The 15,362-nt window shown below is 39.5% G+C and overlaps 1 protein-coding gene across 1 annotated transcript in view; it reads left to right on the plus strand.

Annotated features, from left to right (window-relative positions):
• The window catches only part of SNTG1 (syntrophin gamma 1), a 709,360-nt gene that overhangs the window by 554,510 nt on the left and 139,488 nt on the right, over nucleotides 1-15,362 (plus strand). The window contains exons 8-10 of the mRNA XM_089678410.1: nucleotides 300-357; nucleotides 4,243-4,286; nucleotides 4,377-4,418. Of these exons, the coding sequence (XP_089534536.1) occupies nucleotides 300-357; nucleotides 4,243-4,286; nucleotides 4,377-4,418 (144 nt within the window). The remainder of the gene's footprint in view (nucleotides 1-299; nucleotides 358-4,242; nucleotides 4,287-4,376; nucleotides 4,419-15,362) is intronic.

Consider the following 15,362-nt stretch of genomic DNA (forward strand, 5'->3'; position numbering starts at 1 on the left):
ACTTGACAATAACTGAAGCAAAGCTCTGTGGGCCTTAATGTCAAATTTGAACATTTCAAACAAGGATAAGGCACAATGGTCTGTGCTTAGATGTACTCATAGGAATGCAGGCCACAGCAGTTCACATGCAGCTGACTGATAAGATAGGAGTATGAGTGTGTATGTATACTAAGATAAAGCATATTGCTTAATGCCGAAAACCTTATAATGGCATTTATCATGATATTTACAAAATAACTTCTTTAATCCTAACTTCAAACATTTAAAGCTTTGATTTCTCTTTTATGTGTTTTTTATAGGGAGGAGCTGAACATAACATTCCCGTTGTTATATCAAAGATATCCAAAGAACAAAGAGGTATGCAAATGCGTGTATATGACTAAAGCAATATCATTTGCTGCTGAATTTTTGGAAATGTATTAGTAAGGTATTTGTTAAAAAAAAATCTGACTGCGACATGAAGGTTGCCATTGTCACTTATTATTCTAGAAATGCTAGTTACCTGGCTGTCATGTTTATCCTCTTGTTTCAATACTGTCTGTCCCCTACCTGAAACAAGTATGCAAATAAGCAAGGCTTGACAATTCCTGTGGGGGAATGCAAGGAAAGTAAGTATTTGCAGCTCTGGAACCATCACTTACCTGTTTCAAGGCTGGCATGTTATACCTCCTTCCTGTCCAGGTCATTTGTTAGCTTTTAGCGCTATGATCACTTGGAAATTGGAAATTACTTTTTTACAGAAATTGCTTTTGGTGGTATTCAATAACCACTGTTTTTACTATTTAAAAGAAAAAAGATAATATAGCAGCTGTGAAGCATCATCCTGAGGTGGATTGTTATGAAGGCGGGGAAACATCATCAGGCAATGGGTCATCATGATGGAGGATGGGTTTACATGGTAGAGCACAAGCAAGGTCACAGGAAAGTGTTAAAAACTGCAAGTAGCTCAAAAATAAAACAATATTTCATTTACATGAAAATAGCCAGGATTTCTCCCCCACTGGACTAGCAGTGCTAAGCTCTAGCAATCACATTATTATAACAGAAGCAACATTTCAGGGCCTTGCAGGACCCCTTCATCAGGCACGTTGCTTCTGTTATAATGATATGATTGCTGAAAAAAGCTTTGTACCCATCATTCCTAGCAAAGGAATTTTTTACTCATTTTCCCCCAAAAAGTAAAATATAAATAAACACACTAATGCAATAAAAAAATGTATTTAATCAAATATAGTTTAAACAAAGTAATCAATGTCCCCCAATGTACATAAAACGTCAATCATGACAACCTGACCCCTACTGATGCCAACCTATCCCACAGTGTTAAAAGGTGCATGGCCTGGTCTGGGTCAAGAAGGGTGGGGAGGGCACATGCTTGCTTCCCTTTTATTCCTAGACACAAAGGCTATATGCTTGAATTAGATTCTGGTGGTAAGTTTAAAGTGTAATCTTAGAAAATTAGGTCCTGCTGGATCACTACAGGCTGGCTCTTTGTGCATGCATAGCTATGTAAAACATTTACATAGAAGTGCCTATACTGTTTAAAATCCAGTAATACACTGTCTCATCCTGCTCTGCACATGCTCTGATGCTCTCTATTTTTAGGCACTGTGCCGAAAATGTAGGGGTTGATCTGCTGACAGCCTAATGATCTGCTGCTGCTCCGGGGCTCTGGGCTTTAGAAAAATGTCAGCCTCCAGCAAGAAACAGAAACAATACTGAAGGCAATTTACAGCGCACACTAATTTTGGTAGCATAATTATTAATATGGACTGTATGTTCCTTTCTAAAAAAATTTTGTTTATCAAGTTATTATGGGTAAAGTTCCACTTTAAGGGGGGACCCTACAACATTTTATTTTTTTAATCCTTTAACCACTTGCCGACCAGTCACTGTAGAAATACGGCGGCAGGTTGGCGCGGCTGGGAAAAAGCATGTTTTAAAACGTGTGTTTGCAAAACAGGTAGGGGGCGCACACGAGGCGCGCTGCCGCCCTACCTGCAGCGCCGATCCCGGCTGTGGGTGTCAGTCGTCGGGTCACGGCCGGTCATTACCGGCTGTGTCCCGCCGATTAGCAGCAATCACTGACAGAGAGCAGGGCTGCAGTAGCTCTACTTTCTGTCAGTTCCCTGACAGCTCCTGACACGCTGATCAGGAGAGAAGAGTTTATCTCTCCCGATCAGCGTGTCCCCATGCAGTACACACCCCCGCCCCCTAGTAAAACACTCCCCTCAAACAGTTAACCCTTTCAGTAAATAAAAAAGTTAACGCCTTCCTCCCCAGTGCCATTAGTACAGTGTCAGTGTTTTTTTTTTTGCACTGATCATTGTATTGGTGTCACTGGGGATGTCAGTGACCCCAAGTCAGTTCACCCGCAGTGTCAGAATGTCCACTGCAGTCCCGCAGTCCTGCCATAAGTTGCTGATCGCCACCATAAGTCACTGATCACCGCCATAAGTCACTGATCACCACCATTATTAGTATGAAAAAACATTAAAAATCTGAGTATCTTTCCCGCCATTTGTAAACGCTATAACTTTCACGTAAACCAATTAATTTACACGTATTGGGGTTTTGTTTAGCAAAGACATGTTTTATAGCAAAAAGTCCAAAATATTGTTTTTTTTTCTCAAAATTGTCACCTTTTATTTTATAGTGCAAAAAATAAAAAACGCACAGGAGATCAAATAGCACCAAAAGAAAGCTCTATTTGTGTGAAAAAAAAGGACATAAACTTCATTTATGTCCCCTATTGCATGACCGCGCAATTGTTCGTTAAACTAGCGCAGCGCTGTATAGCAAAAAAATGGCGTAAATTGCAGTATCTATACCATAGTTTGTAGACACTATAACTTTCACACAAAGCAATCAATATACACTTATTGGGAGTTTTTTTACCAAAGACATGTAGCAGAATACATTTTGGCCTAAATTTATAACCAACTTTGAGTTTACTATATATTTTATATAGCTGAAAGTAAAAAATGTTGTTTTTCTTCAAAAATTTTGATCCTATTTTGTTTATAGCGTGAAAAATAAAAAGCGCACAGGTGATAAAATACCACCAAAAGAAAGCTCTATTTGTGTGAAAAAAAGGATGTAAATTTTGTTTGGGTGCAGCATTGCATGACCGCGCAATTATCAGTTGAAGTAGTGCAGCGCCGAGTAGCAAAAAGAGGCCTGGTCATTAAGGGGGGTAAATCCTCAGGAGGGCAAGTGGTTAAATAACATGCTTGGGGGATTCTTTAAGTAGAAAATAATAAAGAGAAACCTGCAAGTATTAAACAAGATATTTCTTATGCCAGTGTACTATATTTAGCCTGCCTGGAGAGCAATGACTCTGCAATATGTAAATAAACCACATGCCTGCATCCTTTTCATTTATCTGTGAAATAATTTTCCATGTGGGTTTTTTGCCTTGATGAACAAAGTACACACGGTATTTCCAAGAGTCTAAGAGTCATTGCAAAGCTTTCCAGTCTCTGTGTGATGACTGAATAATGAAAAAATAAATTATTACTTGGGGAAAAATTAAAGGCAAATTGAATTATACCACTGTGGCAGATAGATGCATCCTTCCCCACGCTAATCAAGGAAATGCAATCTCTGAATACCAAAATTACCAAGTTTGTGACTCCTACAACTGCCCATAGGAGACTTAAGAGGATTAATGTTTTCTTCCTAGGCGCACTACTTTTGGCAGCTTGAAAATGAGTTTCTGTATCTTACATTTGGTTTTCTCAGTATGGTAAATCCTTTCAAGTAGAGAAAAAAAATCAGATTTGCTAACATTTTCAACAATCTGTTAATACAATCATAGAATGTTTTTTTTTGTGTTAACGTGGAACTATGGGTAACATAAAAAATGATATATATGATGCAGTCTGTCACTAGCATTTACATGGCAGATTTTTTTTTCTGGGCCTGTCCCCTGTAACATAGTTGTCTCACTTGTTGATCCAGCCAGTAAATCTGTTATTTTTCAAATTTCTTTAATAGACCAAGTTCTCCAGTAAACGTTGCAGTAAGAGTGTTGAAACAAACCATTTGACAATGACAAGAGTGCTTACAGTGGTCAATCTTTATACATTTTTGTAAAACCCAAAAGAAAAAAAGTCCAAAACAAGAAAACTAATGCAGCTACCAAATCTAGGAATTGGTAAACTGCAATATATACTTATATTTTTATTCTTAGGTTCAGAAATACTTTAAGTAATCTGTTTATATTTGTATAATTTACAGCAGAGCTTTCAGGACTTTTATTCATCGGAGATGCTATTCTACAGGTAGGATTTTCTAGTGTCTCATGTTCTATCCTGCATTTCCCATAACTATGTAGCATAAACAGTGAATATTGTATCTTATTATTATTACAGATCAATGGAATCAATGTGAGGAAGTGCAAACACGAAGAAGTGGTAAGATTTTTCTCTTTCTTATATATTAAACAGTATCTGTCATCTATCTTGGTGGCTTTTATATAGGTGTTCTTGCCTGGATGTTTGGAAAACATGACTGTTGTGCAGGGAGAGTATTCAGTGAAAGAGATGGTGGCATTACTGCTTTTAGCTCTAAGGCCTTTGTTAGTAAAGTCATATCAATAGTTGGAAGACTATTGTCCCTAATCAATAAAGCTATTGAAAAGTTCTAACTCACAGCATATAAAACGCACAGAAACCTCTAAAGGGTGTTTTTGATTTTATCAGCATTACTTAGAATATAATAACCTCTTCAAAAAAAGCATTCTAAAGTAATTTAGTAAATAAACAACTCTTATTTTGTAACAGCCAATTCAAACTATTTGTAGGACCTTTAAGGTGTAACGGAAGATGGTGTGTTTGGTGCTTGGGGTGCATTGGGCTGATTCACACTTCAGTTATCCCGACATCATAGTTCATATAGTGCCAGGATGACTGAAGTGCATTATTTCTATTATTACATTGTAATATTTAATGAAACAGTTCAATTCACCATAAATCAGAATCAGTGGGAGCCCTGAGCTTGTCAATGTAGCCTTCCACTGGATGCAGCGTGTCACTTGTCACCATCTCCTACCACCAGATGCAGTGTGTCATTTGCCACCGTAGCCTACCACCAGATGCAGAGTGTCACTTGCCACCATCACCTACCACCAGATGCAGTGTGTCACTTGCTACTATCACCTACCACCAGATACAGTGTGTCACTTAACACCATCGCCTACCACCAAATGAAGTGTGTCAATTGCCACCGTTGCTTACCACCAATACAGTATATCACTTGCCACCATCGCCTACCACCAGATGCAGTGTGCCACTTGCCACCATCACTTACCACCGTTACCTACCACCAGATACAGTGTGTCACTTGTCACTATTGCCTACCACCAGATGCAGTATGTCACTTGCCACCATCACCTACTACCAGATGCAGTGTGTCACTTGCCACCATCATCTACTACCAGATGCAGTGTGTCATTTGCCACTGTTGCCTGCCACCAGATACAGCGTATCACTTGCCAACATCACCTACCACCAGATACAGCGTGTCACTTGTCACTATTGCCTACCACCAGATGCAGTGTTTCGCTTGCCACCATCACTTACCACCAGATGCAGTGTGTCACTTGTCACCATTGCCTAACACTGATGCCTACAACTAGATACAGAGTGTCACTTGCCACCATCGCCTACAGGTGAAACTCGAAAAGTTAGAATATTGTGCAAAAGTTCATTTAGTTCAGTAATGCAACTTAAAAGGTGAAACTAATATATGAGAGAGACTCATTACATGCAAAGCAAGATAGTTCAAGCCGTGATTTGTCATAATTGTGACAATTATGGCTTACAGCTCCTGAAAACCCTAAATCCACAATCTCAGAAAATTAGAATATTGTGAAAAGGTGCAATATTCTAGGCTCAAAGTATCCCACTCTAATCAGCTAATTAAGCCATAACACCTGAAAAGGGTTCCTGAGCCTTTAAATGGTCTCTCAGTCTGGTTCAGTAGGAATCACAATCATGGGAAAGACTGCTGACCTGACAGTTGTGCAGAAAACCATCATTGACACCCTCCATAAGGAGGGAAAGCCTCAAAAGGTAATTGCAAAAGAAGTTGGATGTTCCCAAAGTGCTGTATCAAAGCACATTAATAGAAAGTTATGTGGAAGGGAAAAGTGTGGAAGAAAAAGGTGCACAAGCAGCAGGGATGACCGCAGCCTGGAGAGGATTGTCAGGAAAAGGCCATTCAAAAGTGTTGGGGACTTTCACAAGGAGTGGAAGTTAAAGGCTCAGGCTGGAGTCAGTGCATCAAGAGCCACCACACACAGACGGATCCTGGGCATGGGCTTCAAATGTCGTATTCCTCTTGTCAAGCCGTTGCTGAACAACAAACAACGTTAGAAGCGTCTTACCTGGGCTAAAGAAAAACAGACCTGGTCTGTTGCTCAGTGGTCCAAAGTCCTCTTTTCTGATGAGAGCAGCTTTTGCATCTCATTTGGAAACCATGGACACAGAGTATGGAGGAAGAATGGAGAAGAACACACTGCAAGATGCTTGAAGTCCAGTGTGACGTTTCCACAGTCTGTGTTGATTTAGGGAGCCATGTCATCTGCCGGTGTTGGTCCACTGTGCTTCATTAAGTCTAGGGTCAATGCAGCCATCTACCAGGAGATTTTGGAGCACTTCATGCTTCCTTCCGCAGACATGCTTTATGGGGATGCTGACTTCATTTTCCAGCTGGACTTGGCATCTGCCCACACTGCCAAAAGCACCAAAACCTGGTTCAATGACCGTGGGATTACTGTGCTTGATTGGCCAGCAAACTCGCCTGACCTGAACCCCATAGAGACTCTATGGGGCATTGCCAAGAGAAAGATGAGAGACATGAGACCGAACAATGCAGAAGAGCTGAAGGCCACTATTGAAGCATCCTGGTCTTCCATAACACCTCAGCAGTGCCACAGGCTGATAGCTTCCATGCCACGCCGCATTGAGGCAGTAATTGCTGCAAAAGGGGCCCAAACCAAGTACTGAGTACATATGCATGCTTATACTTTTCAGAGGTCCGATATTGTTCTATGTACAATCCTTGTTTTATTGATTGCATGTAATATTCTAATTTTCTGAGATTGTGGATTTGGGGTTTTCATGAGCTGTAAGCCATAATCATCACAATTATGACAAATCACGGCTTGAACTATCTTGCTTTGCATGTAATGAGTCTATCTCATATATTAGTAAGTCCACAACACTTTTGAATGGTCTTTTTCTGACAATCCTCTCCAGGCTGCGGTCATCCCTGCTGCTTGTGCACCTTTTTCTTCCACACTTTTCCCTTCCACATAACTTTCTATTAATGTGCTTTGATACAGCACTTTGGGAACATCCAACTTCTTTTGCAATTACCTTTTGAGCCTTTCCCTCCTTATGGAGGGTGTCAATGATGGTGTTCTGCACAACTGTCAGGTCAGCAGTCTTTTCCATGATTGTAATTCCTACTGAACCAGACTGAGAGACCATTTAAAGGCTCAGGAACCCTTTGCAGGTGTTATGGCTTAATTAGCTGATTAGAGTGGGACATTTTGAGCCTAGAATATTGCACCTTTTCACAATATTCTAATTTTCTGAGATTGTGGATTTGGGGTTTTCATGAGCTGTAAGCCATAATCATCACAATTATGACAAATCACGGCTCAAACTATCTTGCTTTGCATGTAATGAGTCTATCTCATATATTAGTTTCACCTTTTAAGTTGCATTACTGAAATAAATGAACTTTTGCACGATATTCTAATTTTTCGAGTTTCACCTGTACCACCAGATGCAGGGTGTCACTTACCATTGTATCCTGCCACTAGATGCAGCTTGTCACTTGCCACCTTGGTCTACCAGTTTTCTCTTTGCAGTGAAACCTCTCACTATACACTTATGCAGCCTCTCCATGGGCTCCGTCCAGCCTCTCCCCAACGCTACCATCTCAGACAACTGGCATTATATAAGGAGGGAAACCTACAATTGGCATATGCACAGTTCACAATAGGATTCCCCTCCTGAGAATCTGATGCGCCGCTGATGCACTGATCTCACAGGAGGCGACCCAGCACACGGGATCTGACATAGTGTTGAGAACCGCTATGTAAACAAACAGCCTCTCTCCTCCCAGTGGCAGTGAGGCCTGGTTTCTGACAGGCCATGAACTGGTACCGATTTGAAGCCCGGTGGTTAGGGACCCCTTATGTTAAGGACTCATTCAAACCAGCCTTAAATTACAGCCGTTGGTGTGTGGTGGGAAAGCATCAATGCTTATACATTTCACTTTTTTCTGAAAACTTTACAGGAACATCACAAAGTGCCATTTTGTTTAGTTATACTGTTCACACCAGGCTGCACTGAAATACAGCACTGTGTGCTATTCTTTTTTCAGTGCACACCACCTCAACACAATGCTATGAACTTGCATGATAGTGAACAAGGCTTTTTGTCTTGTCTTTCACTGGGACTGTGCCATGCTGGGCACCATGGATAGAGTCTTTTATTACACTATGCTGGTTGGTGATATGGACATTTCCCATGATCTCATTTATAATATAGTTATGCTGCTTTTATTGCATCAACAGTGAATTACTGGTGGAAATGGAGGATAGTTAAGTTCAGTGAGTGGTGCATAGATGGTGGGAAGTGTAGTTGTTCCCAGCATCTCCCTGCCTCTATTTTCTCCAACAAAGAGCATGATGAAGTACAATGATGGACATCACTGCCAGGCTTTTTTCCAGCAGGACTGCCTGGAAGATGCAGAGCTGAGTCTGTGGAAGCGGCAGAGCACAGAAAGTATATACTGCATTTTGTAAGTTAGGAGTTAGAAGCTACTTAGCCCCACCATGTGTCAATTTAGTGTTTCTATTATTCTTACAGACCATAGGTGTTGTGCTATCTCTGTGAGTTTTGTGAATGAGCAAGTGCAGATGAGAAAGAGACACATCAGCATGGGTGTTTCGTCATACTTGCAGCTTTGGTGTCATAATGAAAGTACAAGTAACATGTGAACTGTACAATCCAGTGTAACCAAAAGCCCAGTTTTTAAGTTATATGAAAAAAAGAACACTGAATGTACATGTGGTAGAGGTAACAGCTATTAACCACAATACCTTTTAAAGGTATTGAGATGATGGTGCTTGGCGTTAAACCCTAAAAGATAAAGATACCCATCCCTGAAGAATTCCCATTTTCACCTATCTAGAGAATACACCCAAACATCAATAAAGAGCTCATCTTAGTCTCTTTACAATAATAATATAAAAATCATTTAATATACATTAGTGGTTGGTGAAGCTGCGGGAGTCTCACATCTTAGTCCATGGCAGGACTGCCCTTTCTCCAGGCTGCATTCACTTCCCTAAAAAAAAAACTAATAAACTCATTAAAAGAATATTTTCAGTAAAAAATAAGAAGAAAACTGTTTATTCTTAAATACTGCACAAGTATTGATGAGAATATTAAAACTAGTCATGTTTTGTAGAACAGCATAAGTGTCATCACCTCTTATTGATATTTTCTGACAGAAGAGTTTTAGACAACATAAGCTGTATTCACCACACTTTATTGCACGTTTCTGTTATGAATTGTAGCTGACAAATGCTTTGTTTATTGTTTGCCAGTGCCCGCTTCCACTCTCTGGATTTTCTTAGAAGACAAATCCACAAATCACTTTTTATTGTGTTTCTGCCTGGCTTTTAATAATTAAAATGGCTCTGACAGTTGGCTCTGTTGTGATTTCTATGTGGCTTACAACGGGTAATTGTAGATTAAGCGGGAGTTGTTTCCTTCAATGTACTTTGTTTGGTGATCATTTACAGTATGTGTAACAGATCATATATGTTCCCTGATTGCAATGTCATACTGTACTTTTTCATTTCTTACAGTAAACCTGTGTAAGATAATCCCAGGTCCATTGAGTAGGGTGGTGGATGGCCTTTTTAGCCAATAGACGGGCTTGGTGTGTGGAAGTAAATGGGCATAATTATTACCCAGAAGATAAAGCAACCTACAAACAGTCACCAGTAGGTGCATGGTCATTAGATATGGGGCCACCTTACTTGGTAACATATGCCCAGAGATTTAAAGTGTTACTAAAATCAGAGCCCTGCATTCACTATATCTGGTCTCCCACAGTACACAGGACATGGAAATTAAATTACTTCAGTAAATGTAAACTGCTAAATACCTTTTCTCATCAGCAGTTAGAGCAGTCTTCTGACTTCTATCAGTGTCCAGCAGGGCACTGGTTAAAGCTTGTAGGAGGAGTTTTCCTTCTCCCCTGATTTTCCCATGAGGCTGCATAACCCCTGACCATCTGTCTGGACAGTGCAGATTGGCCATGTGCTGATCTCATGTACTCTTCCAAGAAAAAAAAACCTCTCTAGCAATACACACCAAACTGTGCATGTGTAGCCTGTCCCCAAGGCTCTGTTCTATCAGGAGATGGCCTGGGGACTGTGGAATAAGGGGAGGATCAGAGAAGACAGGATCAAACATCTTTTTTACACAATGAGGAGGAATAACCCCTTAGGTTCCCCAGTGAGTACAATAAGCATGTTTTACTGCATATACAGACTGATTTTATAGCTGTGAGTTTAGTAACACTTTAAGTCAGTTTATTTAGATATGGATCTCACTACTGGTCTGCATGCCCTGATTTTATTAGATTTATACAGAACTTTACTAGTCTAAAGCTGACCATAGATGGGGCTTTTTTCCTTTTTTTAGTCAGCCAGTGGGTTGAGCAAAAAAAAAAAATTATCGATTTTCCCACTCACATAATTAAGATGGGTAAAGGAATTTTCCCTGCTGTGCTATTGTATTATGACAACAGGGACACTTCCTGTGCCAGAATAAACTGATCAGCACTGCATCCGGTTGGCTGAAGCTGCTAATTGAATGAAAATTTTCCAGCATCCCATTCGACAAAAATTGATCGTTAGAGGTGGTGGATGAGAGACAGTGGCAATATGGTGGTTACATGGAAGAGGGAAATTGTGGCTTTAAAATAGTGCCATAGACCTCCTCCTCCATGTAGCCACCAAACAATTATGGAACCACCAAGGCCATTCTCAGACAATCAGCAATGAGCCAGATGGTCATTCCACTTAATCCCTGGCTCTTTACTTATTGGCAGAGAAAACAGAAATCATGCTGCTCAAAACAATCTACTCAGCTTCTAACCTCTCTGTCTCCAGGTCTGCACGAGGAGGGGAAGAAGCATGGTCAAAAAGTCCACAAAAGCCCTTAAATGATTTAACCCCTTTTCCTGCCTTTGTTGTCTTCTATGTTATTGTTTTACATGCTTCAGGGAGCACAGAAGTGGGTAGTCAGATTTTCAATGATTTGTTGGCACCCAGTGTCCTGGATCTTGTTGGATGGCCAGGGGGACTTGAACATTGTGGGACAATGTACAAAATCCAGGACTGTCTCACAAGATCCAGGAGAAGCCTTTAAACAAACTTATATTGCAAAGAAAAGGAAAGGGTGTGTCTGACCAGGTCTATTACATTACTAAGAATATTGAGTCTTACTCTTGTTCCTATTCCCATGCGCTGCATGGCAGCCATAACAAGAAAAATGAAAATGGAGGTTATTTGGATGAAATCTATTTAAATGCATATCTGTTTCTGTGATTTCAACTGGGCTTTTTGGCCAGGAGTGTAACCATAAAAATGGTAGGAAGATTTTTTTCCCAGAAATATCGGCAGTGATTGCCATGTTTACCCTACACCCACCCATCTCTTTAATGCTGCTTTTGATTACTTACAATTCCTCACTGTCCTGAATTTACCTGAAAGCCTGTTGATTAAGTGACAGTAATCAATACGTAAAAGAAAATTCACAACGATTATTACACAGGCATTGCTTCTAAAAATATTGTCATCTTGTGCATGGGGTTGACAATGGGTTTCAATGAGGAGTCTATTGAGGAAAGCAGAAAAACAAGCCATTCCAAAAAGAGATAAACAAAATCACTCATGAAATAAAATGATTGGGATATAGAGAACTTAAATAGTTAAATGTTTATTTCATAACAATTCCAACACTGTCATTTATTTTTGTGAATTGAACACTTTGCTGCTAAAATTGTCATGACACAACATAATGAATGTAAATGAACTCATGTGGCTTTGTGAATTGATCTTATTATTTAACACAGATTTATAATTGCATGCTTATTGCCTGAGATAAACTTGTGGTTTATTTTGCTACATTTATAACATAGCCATACATCTTTACTTTTGCTGCCATGGTTTAATGATGTTTGGGCCCTTTAGCTGTAGTTTCTTTTTGTTACTACATCTGACTCCTCTATATTTTTAGTATTTATTCTTTTCATTAATTAATTTTTGATCTTCAGCCACAGCATAGTGCAGGTACTTGAGGCATTTTCTTCTTCTGTTTTATTATCTCTGTAATTAACAGCAGTCCTTTTGAACTGAGTCTAAATCTCAGAGAATTATTAGCAAATTTGTTTGAGCTTTGCATAATATCTTTGCCCAAAGAGTTTTTGAAAAGAAATCGACTTTTCTGCTTGTGGTAAACAAAGCTGTAAATGTACTGAAAAGGGATTAATGTCCCTGTTACTGAATATTTAACTTGTAACCTTAATACCTAAGACTGATCATTACAATTCCAACAAAGAATGCTATTATGTTTATGGTCCTTAAAATGCATCTAAATATGCAGTGTCTAGTTTAACAAGTTAAGCTTTTGTACCTGCACTCCCTTTATGGACAAAAGCAATTTTTTATATTTCTTCTATGGGCCTTTTGCATGGCATACATTACAAGAAAAATGGGGTGGACAGATAAGGCTTTCTTTTGACAATATTGTCTTGTACAAATCATTTAATTTTGTATGTAACCCATCAAGAAAAAGAAGAAGTGAAGCAAATGTATTTACTTATTTGTTTGTTTGTTTATTTAATCACTTTCCCACTGCCCTATAGCAGAAATACTGCTATAGGGTGGCAGGGCTGTGCAAAATCACGTGTATATATATATATATATATATATATATATTTATACATATATATATATTACGTGATTTTGCATTTCTGGGTAGAGGGGTGCGCAGCCTCAGCTGTCGATCGCCAGGTCCCGGAGGGTGATTTCCTGCCAACACCTGGCGATCGCCGAGTATCACTGACGGGGGGGGAGACCTGTATGTAAACAATAGCTAAACTGTCACGTAAATCAATTAATTTACACATATTGGGATTTTTTTTTTAGCAAAGACATGTTGCAGAATACATTTTGGCCTAAAATTATGACGAAATTAGATTTTTTAAAATTTTTTTAATGGACATGTTTAATAGCAAAAAGTGAAAAACACTGTTTTTTTCTCAAAATTGTTGTTGTTTTTTTTATAACGAAAAAATAAAAATGCACAGGCAATCAAATACCACCAAAAGAAAGCACCATTTGTGGGAAAAAGGACATCAATTTTATTTGGATGCAGTGTTGCATGACCGTGCAATTGTCAGTTAAAGTAACGCAGCACCATAACGTGAAAAATGGCCTGGTCAGGAAGGGGGTCAAATCCTCTGGAGGGCAAGTGGTTAATTTTGTGGTTTGGCTCAGTAAACCCAGATCCTTGGATTTCCTCTCAGTTTGGCTCAGTAAAGCCCCACATCCCTGGATTTCCTCTCTGCTTCAGAAACCATGAGCGCCCCTGAGCCTGCTGATTAAATTAATTGCTGTTGTTAGGGGCTCACAAGCTCCTGATCATAGCCATGGGGGAAAGGAATGGGAAACTAGCATACAGCAGCAGACTACCAAGTCAATAGATGGCAGATCCTGGGGGACTGTCTTCTGTGAATCAATTCAAGAGTGATCTACATTTTTCAGACTATATTTATGATACGAGCCATCTTTAGCATACATTGTATATATTACTTTTTCTATTTTAATTGTTTTAACCAGAGTTCCAGTTATGAAAATAATGCTTAGGCGGTTTTATAATGCATTTATTGTCTACTCATTAAATTTAAAAAAAAGTCTAACAGTAAATGACTATGTAAATAGTCTGTGTTGCAATTTGTGCTAAGAGGCATCTGTGTCCAAGGTCGATGTTAATGTTCATAGATGTAAATGAGAAATGTAAATATAAGGTTTGTAAGACATTTTCTGGCACCGTAGCTGATTGTCTTTGTTATCCTATTTAGTTTAGAAAAACAGTTGGATTCTCATGAAAAGTATATATTGTGACAGTAACTATAGGTTACATTTCAGCATTGCTCTCTGATGTGTTCCCTATTTTGGTACATTGATTTATCTACTGATGTTCTCATTGTACCACAATTGAAAGTAATGCAAACTAGCCTACAAACAATTTGATGATGCCAGAGCTCAGCTCCATGCAAGTAAAAACTAATAATTTAATGTTATTGCCCCCCCCCCATAATCCTTGCACTCTAGACCAATTAGGGACCATCAGCGTGATGCTAGTACGTGACTGTCCAGTCACAACCTGGGGTTGATCATGGAACCAGCTATATCCTTTATCTACAGTGCAGGAAGGTCCAGGGCCTGGCTAAAACATTCCACCTGTAGGTATATCGCCTATCCAATTAGCAATTATACCCAGAGTCCAGCTTAAAGACAGATGTCTATTTTGCCAAAATACAAGGTTCTTTAGAAGCAACTGTTTGAATGTAGTCTTACTCTGTTATGCTGAAGAATTCACCAACAAGCAAACTGGTGATAAATAAATGAAATATGTAAGGTGGCATACTTTTTTGATTTTTATCTCCTTTCATGATACTATAGTGATTCTAGCAGTTTCAAATTTCTGAGGGATTCTCTATAACTATTGGGAGCACAAAAGCCTGTTCCTAATAGCCCATCCCCACGTGAATCACAGATTAGGACAAGTTACAGAACTGCGGCTTGGTCTTTATGGGTTTATGTAGAGTTTCTGAACTCCCAAGCTGTACTTGCAACCAGCTTAAAAGAGAAGAATGAGAATGTAAAAAATCAGACATTCATACTTCCCTAGGTTGATGCAGCATTGGTCCCCCATTGCCTCTAAGATCAAGAACTCAGTGATCAAAGATGGCTGAGTGGTCAGTTCTTGGTCTTCAGTAAGCAGACAGTGGTGACTTCAGTAATTGTCAATCATTGTCAGTCACCACTCTGTGCTCTGCCCCTCGAGCACTCACTTGAGAGCCAGGCTGTAGAGGGGTGGGAGTAGCTGGCTTAGCCTTTTTGTGGCTCACTGAGAGGCTGAGCTAGCTGCAGAGTCAAGCATTTAGTTTGATCCTGACTTTAAAATTGGGATCTCTTCAGAGCCTGGACCGGTCCAGTGACATCAGCCAACAGAGGACTTTAGCCCGCTGTT

This window comes from Staurois parvus, unplaced genomic scaffold, assembly GCF_062004578.1.
Source record: "Staurois parvus isolate SC_StPar_1 unplaced genomic scaffold, SC_StPar_1.0 ptg000205l, whole genome shotgun sequence".
Lineage (NCBI taxonomy): Eukaryota > Metazoa > Chordata > Amphibia > Anura > Ranidae > Staurois > Staurois parvus.